Below are 15,626 nucleotides of genomic sequence, written 5' to 3'. Positions count from 1 at the left end.
TTCTTCAAGCCAAGTACCTCCTAAGTCTAACAAATATCAACCGAGTACCCACACTCAAACTCCGCCCCTATAATAATAGTACTAACTGTAATGTATTTTCTTCCATCCATTTTTCATATATACACAATTTTATTAATACATAATGGTAACCATAAAATTTAAAAATACAAAGCACTCTGTACGAAAAGAAAATCTTAATTATCATTTATATTCGGGGGGGGGGATTCAAAGAGGTCAAGGCAGAAGACTAAATGTCACCTCAGTAACAACTATAGAAATATAGTGCAAAATATAGATAGCAGATATAAATTCTCAAAATTGACACATTTCAATCACTAAATTAAAAATAAAATAATTTTTCCTACCCTTGTTGTCTGGTGATTTCATGAGTCTCTGGTTGCACTTCCTTCTAATGGTGCATCCAATATTTATTTATTTCTGCCTCCTGTATGCTTCCTCTCCTCCAGACCTCATTCCATTCCCCAACCAACATCTCTTTCCATCTCTCCAAGAATCCAACTTTTCTTTCTCTTCCCTCCACCCTTATTGGCAACATTTCTCCCTCTCTCATCCCCGGATCATGCACAGCATTTTTCACCACTGCCCACCAGCCCCATGCCCATTTCTCCTTCTATCGCCCCTCTCCAGCACCATGCCACATCTCTCCCTCCATCACTATGTCCAATATTCCTCCACATCCCCTTCAATCTGTCCCTCTATTCTCTTTCCACCAGCATATCCAACATTTCTCCCTCTCATCCTTCTCTCCCCATGCATCTCTACTTCTCTCCTCTCTCTTTCTATGCCCAATTTTCTTCTTTCTTCCTTTCCCCATGTGCACCATCTCTTTCCCTCTCACTCACACACTTATGCCCAACAATTCTCCCTCTCTATTCCCTCCCTCCTATATCCCAGGTTAGTGCCCCCTTCCTCCCTTCCTTCTGTGTTCCATAATCATGCTCCCTCCCTTCCTTTTTTGTCTTGAGTTTGTGCCCCCCTCCCCCTCCGCTTTCCAGCCTTTGTCCCAAAATTGTGTCCCTCTGTCACAGGGTAGACCCTATGACTGAGAAGGGTAGTGAGAAAATGCCTGTGCCTAGGGCTAGGCAGGGGAAAATACTGTCCCAAAGTGGAAGAACCCTACCAACACCTCAACCCAGAACTAGAACCAGTCAAGGACGGTTTAGTCATGAGCAGGAAAATACCTATTTGTTTTCACCTGAATTAAGGTAGGGGGAACAATATGCAGGTAGAATTAATAGTGCCGAGAATAGTGTTCCTAGAGGAAATGTTTACAAGGCAACTCACAACATTCATGGGGGACCCAGTTCAAGGCAACACCAAGAATATTCTAGTCTCCACTTTAGCCAGGAACAAGCAACACCTGCAGCTCATTATCCTGAGGCTTATAAGAGCCAGCAGCAGTGCTCAGAGGGAAGGCAGCCACTGAACCAACCCACACTGGAGAGGAACCATGGTAATGAAGAAAGACCAGTTCCTAAGACTCGAAGCAGCATACGTCAACAGAATACACAGGTCAGATCTAACCATATTGATTCTGAAATGTTAGAAGATTTTGCAAGTGAAGCTTCTGAGAATGAAGATTATTTAGACCCTGAAGAAGTCATGGACTTTAATGAGGGAAATACTGAAACTGACCTGTGGGAGATGGAAACTGATTGTGTTTAAATTGAGGTTATGTTGGGACTTTGCCAAATAGCAAACTTAGAAGTTAAAATGGTTTGCTAATGTGTTGGGGAAGTAAAGGGGCAGGCTGCCCCAGTAAACTCAAGTCTGGAGAAAGTTTACTGTAAAGCTTAATGCCTTGTGAAGGTTCTTGCAAGCTTCTTTTGAAAGAACCCGCGTTTTTCTAGGCTGTGGCAGTAGCCTTTTTGGGATATTTTTACTTTTAGATTGGATTGTGGTTACTGTGGGGAGGGACCACAACCAACGATCACTGTGGGAGGAGGTCCATTCTGCACTGAGCTCTGCAGTCAGAAGAGCTCAGAGGCAAGATCCAGGCTGACACTGCCAGTAATACTTTTGAATAGAAACTGCTGTCGCTAGTGCTGTTTAGCACTGTCTTCATCGGGACAGGCAGTCCCGCAGCAGCCCGACCCAGCCAGCTGAGAGGGTCCTCCGGGGAGCCTTGAAAATCGGAGCAGCTGCCGAGGGAGCCTGTCGCTAGTGCTGTTTAGCACTGTCTTCATCGGGACAGGCAGTCCCGCAGCAGCCCGACCCAGCCAGCTGAGAGGGTCCTCCGGGGAGCCTTGAAAATCGGAGCAGCTGCCGAGGGAGCCTGTCGCTAGTGCTGTTTAGCACTGTCTTCATCGGGACAGGCAGTCCCGCAGCAGCCCGACCCAGCCAGCTGAGAGGGTCCTCCGGGGAGCCTTGAAAATCGGAGCAGCTGCCGAGGGAGCCTGTCGCTAGTGCTGTTTAGCACTGTCTTCATCGGGACAGGCAGTCCCGCAGCAGCCCGACCCAGCCAGCTGAGAGGGTCCTCCGGGGAGCCTTGAAAATCGGAGCAGCTGCCGAGGGAGCCTGTCGCTAGTGCTGTTTAGCACTGTCTTCATCGGGACAGGCAGTCCCGCAGCAGCCCGACCCAGCCAGCTGAGAGGGTCCTCCGGGGAGCCTTGAAAATCGGAGCAGCTGCCGAGGGAGCCTGTCGCTAGTGCTGTTTAGCACTGTCTTCATCGGGACAGGCAGTCCCGCAGCAGCCCGACCCAGCCAGCTGAGAGGGTCCTCCGGGGAGCCTTGAAAATCGGAGCAGCTGCCGAGGGAGCCTGTCGCTAGTGCTGTTTAGCACTGTCTTCATCGGGACAGGCAGTCCCGCAGCAGCCCGACCCAGCCAGCTGAGAGGGTCCTCCGGGGAGCCTTGAAAATCGGAGCAGCCGCGGTACGCGGCCCGCGGTCGCAAGCCTCGGGTCGCGAGCTGAAGGGGCGTGGCTAAAGGGGCTTGCCCCTTTTGAGCCCCTTCGGAGCCTAAGAGGAGCAGGGAGCAGGATTACCATCTCTTCAGCATGGGTAAGAGGAAAGCTAAGGCAATACCATCTGCTGCAACAACAGGCCCGATGGATCGCCATCTTGTGGTTCCCATCTTGCCTCCTGTTGAGGAACAGGTAACTTTTAATATTCAAGCTGTCTCCTTATCCTCTGGGGAACCAACACCACCTCCTCAACCATCATATTCCTTACGGTTAGAAGAATCTCCTTCCCTTTTTAAGGAAGGAATAATTTCTTCTTCCCTTCAATCATTGTCAGTATCTGGTCTGGAGGTTTCAGGACAGTCCCTGGGACAGGCTAAAGAACTAACCCCAGTGCAGATGAGTACTGGGCAAAGCTCGGATGCTCTCCCCAGGGATAAAGTGATCACTCTAAATGATGTTTGGCTTAGTATTAACAGAATAGAGTCATCTTTACAAAAAACCGTTTTGAACTTATGTCAATTTTCATCTGATGTAACTGTGAAAATTAAAGAACAAAATAATAAAATTGGAGAAACAGCTGTAAAGGTTGAAAAGTTAGATCAGGCAGTAGGTAATTTACAAGTTAGCGCTGTTTCTAATATAAAGGATAGTATGATGTTACATGCTAAGTTAGAAAAAATGGAAAATGCTATTAGAGTTAAAAATCTTCGCTTGCTAAATTTTCCTACCACACATTACCTTTCTGCAATGGAACTTTTGAAAATGTATTTGAGGGAGATATTACATTATAACAAAGTGGAGACCTTTGAGGTCGATAATTTATATTACATTTCAAGAGATTCCAAAGAAAAGGTAGAGGAAGGTGGAATGGATAGAATAGTATCACCAGAGAGTCTGAATGTATCACAGTTTTTGGAGTCTTCTAAAGACATAATTGAGAAACGAGCAACTCTTCTCGTGACCTTCAAGACAGAACTTGAGAAACAAGATATTTTGAAATTATATTTCCTGAAAAAGCAAGAGATGTTTTGTGGTCAACGGGTGATAATTTTTCCAGATGTCTCTAGACAAACCCAGTTTAAGAGGAAACAGTTCCTTCAGCTAAAGCCTAAGGTTTTGGCAGTCGGAGCTACTTTCTTCTTAAAATTTCCATGTAAATGCCTGATATCATATGGAAATGATAAATATGTGTTTTTTGATCCAGCCCAGGTGGAAGATTTTATCAAAGAGAAACCTTTGTTGAAAGTTTAATTCCTTATTTTGGTTTACTTTTGGAGGATGATGTATAATATATATAATAGCCATTTGCCTGTTCCTAGAAAGTAGATAGAAGTTTTGCTTTGATGTTTTATTTGTACTGGCGATCACTTTTAATGTGGACTAGGATACGGTTGAATTAGTTTTCTTATATTATGTTAATTCCTATTTTGGAATTTACATCTTGTATTTTGTATTTTTTTTGTGTTCATTCATGTATGTTTGTTACAGAGATATTGTAATGAATAATCCAATAAATAAAGGGAAAAAAACAAAAAAAGAAACTGTATGAAAGCATTTTTGAATCAGTTGAATACAGTACTGGAGTTATAAGCAAAGCCCACGGGAGGCCATTTTGGCCTATATCTTTGAAAGCCAACTTTTCTTTGAACCATGAATGTTATTTTGGGTTTTTTTGAAAATTGAAGATCCAGATGGAATAAAGTACTTTAAGTTGAAACCAATCCAGGTGTTTTTATTACTTGATCCACCACTCCAATTGGGAACTGATTAACTCTCTTCCCCACCCAAATTGGAAGGGTTTGGAATAAGAATAAAAGTTGAGGTAATATCATCATTTTGACTATTTCAATCCATCCTACCCAGGAAAACCACATTCCCTGCAATCTATCCAATTCCCCTTGGATCCTACAAAGTGTGGCGATATAATTAAGATCTTGTAGCAGGGCTCCAAAGTGACCCAAATAGATTCCTAAATGTTGCTTAGATGTACGCATCCAGTGAAACAGGAAGGAAAGCTTTTAGGCCTCCTTTTTTAGGTGGTAAAATTCACATTAAAAATCTCAGATTTGTTCAAATTCAACTGGAACCCTGATAACTGTACCAACTGCGGAACTACCTCTTCCACTGAGCTCTCCGGATCAGTTAAAGCAAACAACAAATCTGCATACAGACTCAGTTCGTATTCCCACCACTTTACTGCCATCCCCTTAATCTGCACATTCTCCCTCACCCGCTGAGCTAGAGGTACAACAACTAATGCAAGTGTGTGGTGAAGTGGTTAGAGCTACAGCCTCGGCACCCTGAGGTTGTGGGTTTGAATACCGCACTGCTCCTTGTGACCCTAGGCAAGCCACTTAATCCCTATTGCCCTAGGTACATTAGGTAGAGTGGGAGCCTACCGGGACAGTTAGGGAAAAATGCTTGAGTACCTGAATAATTTATAAACTGCATAGAATTGTAGGATATGCGGAATATAAATTATTAAAAAAAGGAATGGGCATAAAATGGGAGGTATTGACTCCCCTTTGTGCTTGAAATATGGCAGGGACCCCAATACTTTCGCTCACTCTTTTTGGGATTGTTGGACTATACAGGTTTTTTGGAAGGCTATTGTTCGATATTTCCGTGGTTTATTTTTGAACGCCATTGTGGGTACTGTGGAACAGTTGGTTCTTGATCTTCCTGGGGCCTTTTGCGGTCTTCCTAAAGGGGGTATCCTTTGTTGTCGTAAGGCGTGTCTCCTTGCTCGCAAATGCATTTTGAAATCCTGCACTGTTTCGGAGCCTCCCTCTTTTTGGACCTGGAGAGCGCTGGTGCATAATTTGGCCATGTGGGAGGCCCGTGAGGCCGTTGGCCACCCTCGTCGTCGACGTAGTTTTCTGCTTGTGTGGGGAGTATATCTGGACTCCTTAACTCCTAGAGGGCGTAGTCTCCTGTTGAATCCTCTGGCTTAGCTAGGTTGGGGTTCTTGGCACCTTCTCCTGGGATCGGACACCGCACTTTTAATTGGTTTGTTTTTTTTTCTTCAGGGTTGTTGAGGGGGGGATGGGCTTTTCATTGGGTCTGCCGGGGGCCACCAGAACACGGGCCTTTGGTACTTTGGAGTTACGTCTTTTAGCTTCTGTCAGCTGATGGGGGTGGGGTGTTTGTACGGGGGGAATGGGCTGTTTGGGGGGGGAGTTTGGGGCTGGGGGGTTGTTTGTTCTGTTTGTCTCTACACTGCACGGACTTGTGTATTTCTGGAAGCTTAGCCCTTGCCATGTTGTATTTGTTATTTGCTGTTTCCTATTCATTCTAATAAAAAGATTTGAACATAAAAATGGAATGGGCAATAACAGGCATCCCTGCCTAGTCTCTCAAAATAACTGGAATGGTGCCAAGTAACTCCCAATCACCTTGATAAAATCCAGTGGGCTGCTATAAAGCACCTTAAACCAGTTTAACATTAATTACATTTGCATCAGCTGCAGCTACCGTATTTTTTGCTCCATAAGACACACTTTTTCCACCCTCAAAAAAAGGGATGGATATGTAAGTGCATCTTATGAATCAAAGATACAAATTTGCTGCATATTTTTACACCCCCCCCCCGCCGTCGTATATTTTTAACCCCACCCCCCGCCGCATATTTTAAACAAAACACCACCACTTCATCTCTAATCCCACCCGCCGGCCCACTTCCGTCGTATCGTCCAGCGAATTTCCCAGCCAGAAGCGCAGAGATCAGGAGCAAGCCTTCCGCGCTCCCGCCTGGGCCTGCGCCGATCTCCAAATGGCTGCAGTCAGCTCTCGCAGGACTTGCAAAACTCACGAGAACTGACTGCAGCCATTCAGAGATTGGCATGGGCCCAGGCGGGAGTGCGGAGGGCTTGCTCCTGATCTCTGTGCTTCTGGCCTGTGCGCCACGGCTGGGAAAGATGAGAGCCATCTAAGGAGGGAGGAATTAAAAAGGTACCGTATTTTTCACTCCATAAGACGCACTTATTTTCCCCAAAAAAGTGGATGAAAATAACAGTGCGTCTTATGAAGCAAATATAACAGATAATGGCTCTGCCTCTCTCTCTCCCTTCCCTCCATCTCCCCTCACTTCCCTGCCCACGCTTCCGAGCGAGCGCCGCCTGAGAGCCACTGCGAGCCTCCCCAGGTGACTCGACTTCCTTGCAAGTCCATTGCATCCTGTGGGGAAGCTACGAACGGGCATGCTTCCCGTTGCCCAGACCTCCATGATTGAGTTGAAAATCTTAGGCCCAGCCATCTCTCCCTTTCCTCCATCCCCCCCTCACTTCCCCGCGAGCGTGCACTGCCTGAGAACCACCATGAGCCTCCCCGGGCCAGCTCAATCGTGCGGTGCCATCAGCTGCTATAGCCATGTCTGCACCGCGTGACTGAGCTGACCTGGGGAGGCTTGCAGTGGCTTTCGGGCGGCACTCACTCACTGAGAAGGGTGGGGCTGTTCTCCCAATTGGCTGTCCTCCTTTGGCCAGCTCTGGGAACAGCAGCTGATGGTACCATGAGACTGAGCTGACCCGGGGAAGCATGCAGTGGCTCTTCGACGGTGCACACTTGCTGGGAAGCTTGGGGCTGTTCTCCTGATTGGCTGTCCTCCTTTGTCAGCTTTGGGAACAGGAATACGGTAGGTTTCTTGCCTAATTTTCCTCTGTCCAAGTGATCTGTGCAGCCTCTCTCTCTCAGGCTGTTTAATTGCCTCACCAGGTGGGGCTGTCCTCCTGATTGGCTGTGTTGGCTGCTGCAGGTGACCTGACTCCCTTGCAAGTCCAATGCATCCTCATTGCAGCCCCGCGGTGAAGCTACGAATGGGCATGCTGAGGAGACCCAACATGCGCCCCTTCTTCCCGCTGCCCAGACAGGAGTGGAAAGGGATGTGAGTGAGAGTGGCAGCTGCCTGTCAGGGGATCAACTGAGCCTCTAACAGAACTGTCTGTTCGGCATGGGATTTTGGCTCTGGACTTTTATTTTTCTGTTCGGTGCAGTGGCTTTTTCCTTCACCAGAGGATGGTCTGGTGCTCTGAGAACCCTGCTGGAGGATGGCTCATAGGGAGTACCGGCGGTGTAAGAGACGCACGTTGTGCACAGTTTACTTGTTAAGAAGAGCAGTCTAAAAACGCACTCACTTCGACATCCTTTGATTTTCTTTATACCATCGTCCACCCCAGACGGAGGGCAGTTTTAGGGAAATTTATACTTTTCTTTAACCCAAAAACAACAACAACAAAAAAAACAAGTGGCTGGGACTGCCTACCACTTAGACCTGCCCAGTACCCTGTCCTGACCTACCACTAGACCACCAGAGGGGCTACAGGGTACAGAGCATGGAGGGGGGACAGGGTGCAGAGCCTGGCAAAGAATGTGGCTTTGGGTGCAGAGCCTGGCAGAATTTGGTTCAGAATGGTTTTTTTCCTTATTTTCCTCCTTCAAATCTAGGGTGCGTCTTATGGTCAGGTGCGTCTTATGCAGCGAAAAATACAGTACTTTAATATCCAAATGAATTATTTTAAAATAAGTTGGTAATATTGCTGCTTAAAGTCTATCTGCAATAAACTGTTAGGCTAGCTAGCTATTTCTAGCGCCATCCCTTGGAAAATATAAATACATATAGAAAGATAGAGATATATATAAAACCATCACATTGATAAAAAGCATGCAGTTCACAACAGAAGAATACTAGCATCAATGTTCTGTACTGTACTATACTGATTTACCATTATTTCTTCCTACAGTGAGTTATTTCCAGCAAAAGTACACAATGCTAAGGATTTTCTCAATAAATAAGATTTTCAGAAAGCATTCCGAATTCATTCATTCTGTTCTGCAACCCTGTGGTCGGCTAAAGACGGACTGCAGATATAGCACCCTCCTTGTTTATGGTGACAGTTGACAGGGGAGGAAGGAAACGGACAGGAGAGGCAGCCCCCAACTTCTTTGGTCCTTTCCTTTCGTGTAAGCCGCAGAGTCAGCTTTGCCCTGTGCATGCTGCATGGATTTAGCTGCGAATTATTTAATCCGATCAGCAGCAAACTGACAGTACTGAAAATCCAAAGCTCCGATCAAGCTAATAAGGAGATACCGTGCGCCTGCGTCCCCCTCCCCCACTCTTCCTCCCATTCAACAGCAGAACCAGATTCCAACATAAGCTTCACCCTACCAAAAACTTCCCCGAGAACAGGGAAGACCTAACATGAAATTATTGGGGGGGGGGAGGGGGAGGGGAGAGAACGAGAGAGAGGCTCACCTGGTCTAATTAAGACGTGATGGTGTCGCTCGGGTAAAGCCCCACAGAAGAGAGCAGCATAACAGGCAGTCGATGGACCAGGTGGCTGAGGGAATGAATGAGGCAGTGAAGCAGGGTTAAGTCTGCACATCAATTAGCATGCGGCTTCCGATCACCTACACACTTAAACCAGCGTGCGAGTCGAGCTCAGATTATCCACAAACCAGCACCAACACGCACGATCCGATCGACGATCCACTCTCTCCAGAATCCCCATCTGTTCATACACACACCATGTGCGATCCGATTATCGGTGCAACTGAACCAGCATGCGGGATCAGACCTGCACTCAGCACATCCCTGCAGAGCAAGAGGGTCGCAGCAGTAGTCCCTGCTCCCTATGATTGATCCGGGCAATGCCTGAGAAATAGCCACCAGCCCAGATCTAACAATATCTTCCTGAATGCAGTTTGTGTCTGCTCCTGAAGCCAGCGCCACTCACGTTGTAATTTGCCTCCATTCTTGGGTTGTTGTTTTTTTTTTTTTTTAAATTTCAATAACTTTATTGACTAGCTGACTTAGAAACATGCCTGCAGACTGCACAACACAGAGGGATCAGGAAATTGTTTTAAAAAGCACTACTGTGTTCTATTAGAGGTTTATAAACATGAACATAAAGAGAACAAGAAATGTATACATGCTTGTATGTAATAAGGCACCAAAAAAATTAAATAAAGAAAATTGTTCCTAAATTATGAAAGAAAATGGTCTAGACTAGAGACTTCCATTTTCTAATTCTTAAAGAGTAATTTGGAGAGTTATAAGAAAGGTTGTTTTATATTTTTTTGTACATCAATATCCAGTTCTAGCACATGTCTAATGATAAATGGGAATTATCTTTCCGGTTGTTAATGATAAGTTTTAAAGCTATGGAAATAAAGAAGTTTAAAAGGGCTTTGTCATAATCAGAAAGTTGTGTGGTAAGAGCCAGTGACTTGAAGAATGTGGGCCAAATTCTATAAACGGTGTCCTGATTGTAGGTGGTGGTAGGTGTCCTACCGCTGTCTAACCAATTGGGACGTACTAAAAAAAATCAAAACACCCCAAGGCAGGCCCCCTACACCAGTGATTCTCAACCCTGTCCTGGAGGACCACCAGGCCAATCGGGTTTTCAGGATAACTCTAATGAATATGCATGGAGCAGATTTGCATGTCTGTCACTTCCATTATATACAAATCTCTCTCATGCATATTCATTAGGGCTAGCCTGAAAACCCGATTGGCCTGGTGGTCCTCCAGGACAGAGTTGGGAACCATTGCCCTACACCATAGGCATAAGCTTGCCCAAGGCTAGGCATGGTTGTCGTTTCACCCAGAAGTGGCCTTAGGTGAGCTTAGGCGGCTCTAGACGTCTCCCTAGGGCTGCAATAGGCGCCTGAAATGTATGCCAGCAAAATGCTGGTCTACATTTCAAATAGACAGGGCCACTGAGCCAATCGTGACAAGGGAATCTCCCTGCTACAATTAGTCTAGCGGCTACAGCAGGGAACCCATCCACCCTGTGAAGTTGGCCAGCAGGAGGTATGCCCACTCACTCCTGCCGGAACCCCAGAAGTCCCACCACCAAATGTCCATGACAGGAGGAGTGCCCCATTGCTCCTGCCACAAAGGCAAAACCTCCCGATACAGTCCAAGGCAGGAGGGATGCCTACTACCTCTTGCCAGAACCCCCCGAGGCATCCACCAGCAAGAAGGATGCCCGCCCCCTCCTGCGGCTGGCCCCATCATCCCCAAGAACCTCACCAAACACTCCCCGACTCCATTCAAAAGCAAAAGTTCTAGACTTTTTAAAAAAAACTAACTTTGTTCTGATGGGGGATTATGTCAAGGAATTGTCTGAATGGGAACATCTGGAAGGAGTGGAAATGCAGTGGGCAAAACTGAAAGGAGTAATTGTAAAAGCGACAAACCTTTTTGTGAGACAAGTAAGTAAAAGTAAGAGGAAAAGGAAGGCAGCTGAGAAGATAAGGAATAAGAGGTTAGCATTCATAAACTACAAAAGATCACAGAAAGAGGAAGACAGGCAAAAATATCTGGAAAAGTTAAGAAAGGCTGGCAGTGTAGTCAGGAAAGCAAAGATGCAAATGGAAGAAAAAAATAGCTGACATGGTAAAAAACGGAAGCAAGATTTTTTTAAAAAAATATATTAATGATAGGAAGAAGTGCAAAAGTGACATTGTGAGACTCAAAGGTGTAGGGAAGGAATATGTAGAAGCTGATAAAGTGAAGGCTGAATTGCTTAACAAATTTCTGTTCAGTTTTCACGGCTGAAGCGCTGGAAGCGGGACCGCAGAAGACAAACGTGAATAGAGATGGAGGAGAGGTAGAACCTGATCGATTTTCAAAGGGTTGTGTTCGTGAGGAGCTAGCTAAAATAAAGGTAGACAAAGCGATGGAGCCAGATGGTGTACATCCAAGGGTGCTGAAGGAACTTAGGGAAGTTCTGGTGGCTCCATTGACTGATCTTCTCAATGAGTCTCTAGAGTTGGGAGTGGTACCAGAGGACTGGAGAAGGGCAAAAGTGGAAGTAAGGAAGAAGTAGGGAATTACAGGCCAGTAAGTCTGACTTCTGTGTTAAGCAAATTAATGGGAATGCTTTTAAAACAGAGAATGGTGAAGTTTCTGGAATCCTGTGGATTACAGGACCGGAGGCAACATGGATTCACTAGAGGTAGGTCCTGTCAGACAAATCTGATCAATTTCTTTGACTGGGTGACTAAAGAATTGGATAGAGGGAGTGCGTTAGATGTGGTGTATTTAGAATTTAACAAAGACTTTGACAGTGTTCCACACAGACGTCTAACAAATAAACTGAGTGCCCTCGGGATGGGTCCCAAAGTGATGGGCTAGGTTGAGAACTGGTTGAGTGGAAGGCGACAGAGGGTAGTGATCAATGGAGATCGCTCTGAGGAAAGGAATGTATCAGTAGCATGGAATATTGCTACACCTTGGGTTTTGGCCAGGTACTAGTGACCTGGATTGGCCACTGTGAGAACGGGCTACTAGGCTTGATGACCATTGGTCTGACCCAGTAAGGCTATTCTTATGTTCTGTTCTTGGGCCTGTTCTTTTCAACATTTTTATAAACGATATTGCTGAAAGGCTGTTGGGTAAGATTTGCCTCTTTGCGAATGATACCAAAACCGGATGGTGAAAGACGTGGCGAAGCTTGAAGAATAATCTGAAATTTGGCAGCTAAAATTTAATGCTATGAAATGCAAGGTCATGCATTTGGGCTGCAAATACCCGATGGACTAGCACAGTTTAGGAGGTGAAGAACTTGTGTGCACGACAGAAGACCAGGACTTGGTGTGATTGTATATGATGATCTTAAGGTGGCCAAATAGGTTGAACAGATGATGGTGAAAGCTAGAAGGATGCTAGGGTGCATAAGGAGAGGTAAGGCCAGTAGGAAAAAAGAGTTATTGGTGCCCCTGTATAAGACTTTGGTGAGACCTCATTTAGAATATTGTGTACAATTCTGGAGGCCGCATCTTCAAAAAGATATAAAAAGGATGAAGTCGGTCCAGAGAAAAGCTACTAAAATAGTGCATGGTCTTCGTCATAAGGCATACAGGGACAGACTTAAAGATCTCAATCTGTATACTTTGGAGGAAAAGAGGGAGAGGGGAGATATGACAGATGTTTAAATACCTACATAATGTAAATGTGCATGAGTTGAGTCTCTCATTTGAAAGGAAGCTCTGGAATGAGACGTCATAGGATGAAGTTAAGAGGTGATGCGCTCAGGAGTAATGTAAGGAAATGCTTTTTTACAGGGTGGTAGATGCGTGGAACTATCTCCCGGAAGAGGTGGTGGAGACAGAGACTGTGTCCAAATTCAAGAAAGCCTGGGATAGGCACATAGGATCTCTTACAGAAAGGAAGAGATAATGGGTACTAAGGATGGGCAGATTGGATGGGCCATTTGGCCTTTATCTTCCATCATGTTTCTGTTATGCATAGCGAACATAACTGCACAAACTTGGTTATATAGTTGAGTTTCATGCACATATTACTGGAGCGAAACATGGGCAGAACCAGAGTGGACCTGGAACATATCGAGACAGCGGCAGTTTTGTGCCTGCTGTCCAGATAATTTAGCACAGATAGAAGACTGTCCTTAGTTATCCAGATAAGTTATCTGCATAGCAGACTGAATATTGCCATTCTCTGGATACTTTCACACTGTCCCCTCTTATCCGAATATTCACCACTGGTCATGATCTGTGGCACCTGTTGGATTATTTACAAAATCTAATGGTTAGGTATGAGAAGGGAGGCATGCTGGATGCAAACAAAGCAAGGAATCACCTGTGCTCATTTACTTGAGAGAGTAAAAGAAAGTTGACAAAATGGTTAAAACCTGATATCTTACAAGGATCAAGACCCTGCCTGACAACTGGTATAGCTCCTCCAAAGGGCCTGGGGTAATAATCCTTTTTTTATTTGAACTGCGTTGGGCTTCAATGCAGTTTCCTAAGGTACATGCTGAACAAAAACTTTGCAGTAAATTAACAGCATGCAAATTAGTGTGGAATTTTAAAAAAATGTGAATGGACAGAAAAAACAGCAACTGCTGTAATAATCTGCTGCTGTTTTCTGCATCAGGCAGTTTTTCCTTTAGTTTAGTACATGAGCTAATTCCCATTCAGCCCCAGATATAACGCCCTTGTAAATCTGATTAGGGGTAAGAGAATAAATTAATTACTGCTGAGCTTTCAGTGTCTGGGAGCAGGTTTTGGTTGATATTTTATTTTATCCTTGTTGTTGTTATACATCAGTAAATTATTCTATTTATATAGCTTGTGAAATCAGCCAAAATATTGCACGTTTGAAGCAGTTCAGGCACTGCACCTCTAGTACCTTTGGCAACCCCATTCCACCTAATTTAAACTATTTGATGTACTTCTCTTCAGGTGAGACATGCTTTAGTTGCTGAAACACTCTGAAGTTCTCAAATATAATTTCACTGCTCTTTGATATATCTGGAGAAAGCTGGCTATAGACAATTAGTGGTCACAAAAGGGATTAAAGTATCCTATTGAGTGTTGTTTTTCTTGCACTAACATATGGTAATTAGGGACTTGTTAACCTAGAGAATATAATTGTGAGTTTTCCCAATGGACATTAATTGATAAATTTCCCATCAGCAGCAGCTGGTAGTTTTCCTGGTGTACTGAACTCATTAGGAGTGTGCCACACTTATTTGTAAGCTTTCTTACTCTCACACTCTTTGATCCCTTTTGCTCACTCATTAAAGTTTCAGTACCAGCACTGATCTTGATCACTGTTTTCATGAGAGGGAAAGCTTAGGGAAGTAAATCGAACTGTGGTCTAAGGAAGGTTGTAAAATTATTCCACTTCTATATTTTTAGATTTATATTAGTATTATTCTACTGTATTTCTGTAACAAGAAGTTATTTTTCTTGTAAAAAATTAGATGAAAATATAAATAAATAAAGAAAAAAGAAGGGAAGTAAATCGGTGGTCCAGCCAGTAGGAAAAAATCTGAACCTTCCTGCTTCTCTTTTCCCTTTACTGCAAGTTCATGTGCTCAGTCTGTATTCTTTCAAGAAAAGCCAATATCATTGATTTAATGCTGCCTTGTTTCATTTGCAAAACAATATTACACTTAAATCATTCTAGATTTATACCGTAGATGCTCTATCTTCAAAATCTCACTCTTTGACCTTCAATTTCACTACTAGGCATAGTAAATCTCACTCAGAGATTGGTTTTATAGCCACTAACCCTCTAATTCTATAAGTTTAGCATTTAAATGTAAGCAACATTTACATACTAAGAATACTAGCACTTGCGTACATGAATGTAACTTCTAGGGTTACCATATGTTGGATAAAGGAGGATGGATTGAGACATCTGGGTTTTACTTCTATTGCTTTCAATGGAAGTAAAACCCGGATGTCTCTGTAGCTGGGGATAATTTCATGCACCATACCCGACTACTTCAATTCAATACTATCTCGACCATCACCAATCTGTTATACTTATTTCATTGGACTGATTGGCAGCCTCGATACTATCGACCACCAACTACTTCTAAGCAGATTATCTTCAGTAGGTATGACTGATCAAGTTCTCAAATGGTTTCACTCTTACTTCTCGAACCGATCCTCCACAGGTATCTTTAACAATTCATCGTCTGACACTTACATAAATAACTATGGAATTCCATAAGAGTCAATACTTTCCCTGTTACTGTTCAATATTTATCTGCCCCCCCCCCCACTAACATTATGCCAATCTATAGGTTTCACAGCATATGCTTATGCTGATGATATTCAGCTTATTCATCCCCTCAATCTCTTCAGTAAAAATACTAGGCATTATAATAGTAAACTAAACTACAACGAACAAATCAGTGCCATGGTCTGAAACTGCTTCTACAA

At 44.3% G+C, this 15,626-nt stretch overlaps 1 protein-coding gene across 1 annotated transcript in view; it reads left to right on the top strand.

Moving 5' to 3' along the window:
- Positions 1-1,448: 1,448 nt before the first annotated feature.
- MRPL53 (mitochondrial ribosomal protein L53) overlaps positions 1,449-15,626 on the top strand; it is a 65,724-nt gene continuing 51,546 nt past the window's right edge. Inside the window, exon 1 of the mRNA XM_033929534.1 lies at positions 1,449-1,533. Within this exon, the coding sequence (XP_033785425.1) occupies positions 1,472-1,533 (62 nt within the window). The 5' untranslated portion in view covers positions 1,449-1,471. The remainder of the gene's footprint in view (positions 1,534-15,626) is intronic.

This window comes from Geotrypetes seraphini, chromosome 2, assembly GCF_902459505.1.
Source record: "Geotrypetes seraphini chromosome 2, aGeoSer1.1, whole genome shotgun sequence".
Classification (NCBI taxonomy): Eukaryota; Metazoa; Chordata; class Amphibia; order Gymnophiona; family Dermophiidae; genus Geotrypetes; species Geotrypetes seraphini.
This window is presented reverse-complemented; position numbering and strand designations above follow the sequence as displayed.